Raw genomic sequence first — 6,000 nt, 5'->3', positions numbered from 1 at the left:
AGATTTCTTTATTCCCACAAGCTATACAAGAATGGGTAGAGACATAAATAATGGCATATTTCTTTGGATGTTATCAACTGTATTCAGAAAATGAGTGTGTGGGTGAGAGAGGGAGAGAAACTAAAGAACAGAAATTCGAGTAGAAGCGTATACACTGAACTTTTCCGCTGTTAATTTCACTAGGTACACCAGACAATACACTCAGTACCATTAGGCTGAGTAAAGCTGCTGCCTCAGGCAGTGGACGCTGGAGGTAGGGATTGGATAAGGCAGCATTCAGCTGTATTCCCTCTTTAGCACTTTGTCCTGTTCATGTTGCACTCAGGCATGACTTGATCCCGCTGCCAGTGTTGAAGGAAGAGCCAACTACCAGTTTGGTTGGCTTCTGTACAAGAAATTAGGAAGGTCCTTTGTCTCAGACAGCAAAATGTCTTGGACCAGCCTTGCCTATATGATCCAAATATGCAACTTCAAGAAGAATCAAACAGGTCCATCTTGAGGAGGGTGGTATTTCTGTTTGCTTCCTTATGCTACACAAAGTGCTGTTTGATCCATAAAAGAGCTCCTCAGTGTAATCTTATCTAATCCAGTAAAGCCACTTCCCAGGTCCCAAAAAAACAAGGTCGTGGCAGTGACAACCCTAAAAGGGATGATGCCACAGGGGGCTGCTGTTTCAAGGGGCAGATCCAAGGGAAAGGACCACCTCTCTGACATCCAAGCCAATCTGGTTGCCTGTCTAACTTTTTAACAGTCCCAGGAAACGATGCTTTCTCTTCCTTTACAGGGGCTGAGTATGTGCTGCAGAGGGAGGCAATGGGACCAAGAGGGGGGCACCCTGGGTGTGGGGGGATTAGTGTAGTGATGGGTAGAGGGAAATATGGCACTGGGGTAAAGGGTGCAGCCCAGGTACTTAACTGTGCAAAGTTCCAGCTCTCTTAAGCACCTCTGAGTGCTGCTTTTACATTTCAGCTCAGTTCAGAATAAGACTTCTGTCATCCAAGATTTAATAGAGGAAGAGGGCCAATCTAGTATATTTAACTGAAATATGGGTGGGTGAAAAGGGGGGAGTTAGCCTCTCCCACCTCTGCCCAACTGGGTACTTGGCACAGCATCAAGGGAGACGGGAGGACCAGCTGGGAGGGTTGCTGTGGTCTATAAGAATTCTCTCTCTCCTGGCTCCCTGTCTGTCTGACTCTTAATCTAGGGTATTTGCATCTTGTGCTGGGCCAGTGAGACAGGTTGTGAGGTTCTGAGGCAGCGCCAGGGCTCCCTCTTCTGGCCAGAGACCAGAATAGCAGCCCTGGTGGTTACAGGACTGGCCCCACAGTCAATCACAGCCACCTGGGATGCTACAGGCACCACCTGGGAGCCCTGAGGAAAGAGCTACCTAAGAAACAGCTCTTGCCTTCAGACGCTGCCTGAGTAACCAAAGGGTCTTGATGTTGTTGGAGCTCCCTGTGCCTTCTGGAACCTGCTTCTGAAAACTCTGCCCGTTGCCTTGGTCCTCCCTCCACATCTGGACCATGCCTGGCTTCAGCTGCACCAGCTTCCACTCCACTCCCAGGTATCTGCTTCTACTTGGCTTCTCTCTCTGGCTTTCAACTCCTGACTGGCCTTGACTGCTCTGCTCTATTTGAATTGACTTACCTCACACTTCTGTTACCTGCCTTGACTTCTGGACTGTCTGACTACGATTTGGAATGGGCCTGTATATCCTGCTGGTTGTCTGGGTCCTGGTGCCCTGACCTGATACCCAGCCGTCCACGCCCTGGATGCTGACACAGGTTGGTGATTCTGCTGGTGTTTTATCCACCCTGTGATCCAACAGTCTCTCTACCTGGCAGAGGCTGTCTTAGTTATGTTGAAATTCTCCAAGCTGCTAGTCCTGGTGGATGTTAACATCCATGCTTAGGGCACCTTATCTGGGGCAGATTTAATGGACTCCATTGCAACCATGAAATTGTCTCAATGCAATGCATCCACCCTCTAGATTTATGGTTGCTTTTTCAGCTTGGCATGGAAGTAGTGATATCTGTAAAGGTGGCATCTGTAGATCAGTCCCTTTGTCATGGTCAGACCCCAGACTGCTATGATTTAGCCTTCCAATGGCTTTTCCCTTTTGCAGAGGTGGGGGACCTATTGAATGGTCTGCTTCCAAAGGCTGAGGTATCTGAATGATTTCCAGACAAGGGGCTGTTAAGGGTTTTCCAGATAATATGACAGGAGGTCTTGTCAAATTCACGGCTAATCTCTGGAATATAGATATGATCTGGTTGGTTGACACAATCATTCCTGAGCACCATCTCTGTAGTAATGTTTACCAAGCTCTGTGGTATATTCTGGAGATGAATCCAGTGAAACAAAACATAAGGCAGCTTGAATACAGATGGAGAAGAAAAACTAGTTGATGTAATTGAATCCTGGTATGTGTCTAGATATATCTGGGGCAAAGAAACAGTATCTCAATGCTTCTATTCTGTCGTCTTTTTGCCACCAAGCAGAGCTTATTAGGGCCATGTGGGACCCATTACATGTTTGTCCCAAAGACATCTTAGACCCATCTGAGGCCAACTGGAATATATTTGCTAGGCACTTCCAGAATTGCCAGGACTTTGACTTCAATATTATAGCAGTTGAATCAGAAAAAGCACCTGATGTTGCCTTGGGGATGTTGACAAGGTGCTTGGAAAGGTTCATGCAACCATATCTGTACTAGTTTCTTGGCTAGTAAAAGCTAATGGAGAACGAGCCAGAGAGATGATTAAGGTCTCTTTACAAAAGGGAGTGGTCCCATGCCACCTGACACAGATTATTGTGAGGTCACTCTCTGAAGACACAATCTCAGTAATTTTAGGTCTGGGCAAGGTCCTTGATTGGGTGGTAGCTAACCAGCTCCAGGTGATCTTGGATGGAACAGATTATCTAAATCCTTTGAGTCGAGGTTCAGGCCAGGTTTTGGCACAAAAACATCTTTGGTCACCCCATATGATGACCTATGTTGGAAGTGGGGCAGGTGGAGTGTTTCTAACCTATGAAGTCCTAATGGTTGGCACCAAAATACTCGATTCAATATTGTTTCAAATGACTTGTAGATTTTATTGTGCAATTCTTTGTTTAGATACTGATGTTGGCATTAAAACCCTGGTGTAGCTGTGGTATCTGCAATGGTTCACTGCTGCAGTAGCCTTTTTGGTGGCCAACTTTTGGAATCAATACTTAACATGAAAAGCTAAACTCATGGTACTAGGAAGCATAGAGCTCACATTAAGCATTTTCTATATTTACTGAATGACCATTTTCCCAAGACAGCAGCTGTTGCCCAAGTGCAATTTCAAATAGTAGTAGTAATAATAGTAATGTACTACATTATACTAAAATAAAAAGTGAACTGTATTCAAAGATGTGCTTCTCATGATTCAAGGAATACAATTCCTGGAATGTTGTATTTTTGCAGTTTTGAGGTATGGCACTAATGACTTACCAACTACGTAGTTTCTCTCCAATCTTGGATTTGTCCTAGAAGGAGCCATAACCACTAACCGTCCCTTTTCCTATGAATGGCACCTTGCTGTTTTCTGAATGTACATATCACTATATCAGTGTGAGAACCCCTCAAGTTAGGTTGCTGTGGGATAGAATTTTTGATGTCTAAAGTTACACTGGAGTTTCTAATACACTATTTCTACCTTTATTCAGGTCCATACATTCAATCAGTGATCTTGGTGATCATCTGAAATGTAGCTGCATGAAGTCATTGTTAAAGTTGTCCATATGAGTGGCTCCATTGGACAAAAAGAAAGAAGGGTTGCATTTGGTGTGGTTAAGATGGTGTTCTTTGTGTAGGAACTGATGCACATTAAGTGCTTCCTCCTTCATGGAGTTTCATTTCAACTCCATGTTTAAATATCTTGAAAATAAGAACTGTGATCCCAAATGGATGTAAAATGAGCAAAAGAGCATGAATAACCCCATGTCTACTTTGATAATGGAATTTTGAGCAGTGAAAAAATGATTTATCACTTTCACCTGAATAGTCCTTACTACAGTATTAACAATGGTATACTGCATGAATACAGCAAGTGAAACATGGGTGTCTAATCTGCACCCTCTGGATATTGTTGGATTGCAGCTCCAATCATCCCTCACCATTGGCTATGCTGGCTAATGTTGATGGGAATAGGAGTCCAACTGTCTCTAGAAGGCGATAAATTGCTTGCCCTTGGTGTAAAAGGTATGTGATGAGGCTTTCCCAATGCAAGACTTCATCCATGATTAAGTTTTTGTATGCCAAAGGTACTTTGTTCGATCCCTGACATCTCCAGAAAGGACTAAGAAAAGACTCCTTTCTGAAAGCTCTCTGCCTGTTAGTGTTGATAATACTATAGACTTATGGTTTGCTTCTGTATAAAGCAACTTCCTATGTTGCTATAAGGGCACATTTAGATGGAAAAAAAGTCCTACAACTTCCACTATTTCCCATCCAACCAGGGTGGGACTGCTCAGAGTGGAAGTACTTTTTCCTGTCAAAACATGCATTGGACTGTAACTTAGATCACTTTGGCCATGGACTTGCTTATCTGATGGCATTTTAGACAGACTGTGGCGGTTCCCAGAGGAGAGGATCGGTTTTCCACACCTAAAGACCAATTAGTGGCCAACTGTTTCATTTTTTTATTTGCTCCAGCAACCAGAGAAAATTACTTCAAGTCTCATTCCCTCTCAGGCTTGAGACTTGGCAACTTAAACACATGCATGTACACAGAGAGAAACCAAACTGTAGCAATCCAGAGCATATGCAGTTATTTTTCTTTGTGGGGTGGGGAGAACCTCCTATCCAAAAAGAACACAGTACATCTCGAAATGCCTGAATCTCTATTTCCTGTTTTGAAATATACCTAAGAAAATGAAATGCCTGTCTCTACCTTGAGATATTCTCTCACCTGTTCTTTGAAAGAAAAACGGGACTCGGTTTCCAGTCCCAACACAGCTGTTAAGCTCACTGGGTGGCTTTGGGCCAGTCGCTGCCTTTCAGCCTAAGCTACCTCACAGGGTGGTTGTTATGAGGGTAATATGAAAAGGAGGAGACTCTTGGAAGATGCCTTGGGTTCCTTACACGAAAGACGGGGTATAAATGCAATGCATGATTAAAAGAGCTAGTCGAACTGAGGTGGTAGAAAGGACTTTATTACTTAAGAAGGTCGGTGCATGATCCACTTCTTTGAATCCTTCCTCCGTTCTCTGGGTTAGAAGCGCGCGCTCCGATATGCTAGGTGTTTACTTACCACGGGGGGGGGGGGGATTGGTTAAAATAGGCTAGCCAAAAAAAAAGTTGCCGCCTCACCTGCGGCGACCCAGGAAGTCTACACTTGCTCCCTCAAGGTCCTAACCTCCCCATTCCGCAACTTGTGCGCAGAACCAGCCGCGAAAGGTAAGCCAGCCTCGCGCACTCTGTGCGGCGGGAAACCTGCCAGCGACTAACCCGCTCGGAAGGAGACAGCTGGTCCAGGTCTCGTCCCGGGGCCTCCCTAGGGAGAGGCTGCAGGGGCCGAGCCCGCCCCTCTCCCAGCCTCCACCGCGGCCGCCCTCCTCCTCCTCCACTTTCCTCAATTCCCATCCTCAAGCGAGGCGGAGCTGGGGCTTCGGTTGCTGCTGCCGCCGCCGTCGCCACCGCCTCGCAGGCGCCAGGAGCGGGGACTCCTTCACCGGCCCGGGTGCGCTGCTGAGGGGCCGCCAAGCGCCTCCGTGCGCTGCTGCCTGCCGTCGCCGCCGTCGCCGGGCGCACCCCGAGCCGCGGGAGAAGCGACAAGGGGAGCTACAAAGGAGCGCCGGCGGCGGAGCCTGCGCTGCCAGCGGAGTCGCCATGAGCTGGGGCACGGAGCTGTGGGTGAGCGCCCGCGTTCGCTGCTCATTGTGTCTGGGATTCATTCCCACCCAGCCACCTTCCATCGGCGGGGAGAGGGAGGGAAGGGGCTGGCTTCGTAGGCCGGCTTCCCCATGGGG

The 6,000-nt window shown here is 47.0% G+C and overlaps 1 protein-coding gene across 4 annotated transcripts in view; it reads left to right on the top strand.

The window, feature by feature from the left end:
- The first annotated feature begins 5,595 nt into the window (after positions 1-5,595).
- FNBP1L (formin binding protein 1 like) overlaps positions 5,596-6,000 on the top strand; it is a 78,402-nt gene continuing 77,997 nt past the window's right edge. For 3 of the 4 annotated variants that reach the window (XM_044432200.1, XM_044432199.1, XM_044432203.1), the window contains exon 1: positions 5,596-5,884. In XM_044432200.1, coding sequence (XP_044288135.1) covers positions 5,861-5,884 — 24 coding nt within the window. In that variant the 5' untranslated portion in view covers positions 5,596-5,860. The remainder of the gene's footprint in view (positions 5,885-6,000) is intronic. The other variant, XM_044432201.1, reaches the window with a different exon arrangement.

This window comes from Varanus komodoensis, unplaced genomic scaffold (genome assembly GCF_004798865.1).
Source record: "Varanus komodoensis strain SLA01 unplaced genomic scaffold, ASM479886v1 scaffold24, whole genome shotgun sequence".
Lineage (NCBI taxonomy): Eukaryota > Metazoa > Chordata > Lepidosauria > Squamata > Varanidae > Varanus > Varanus komodoensis.
This window is presented reverse-complemented; position numbering and strand designations above follow the sequence as displayed.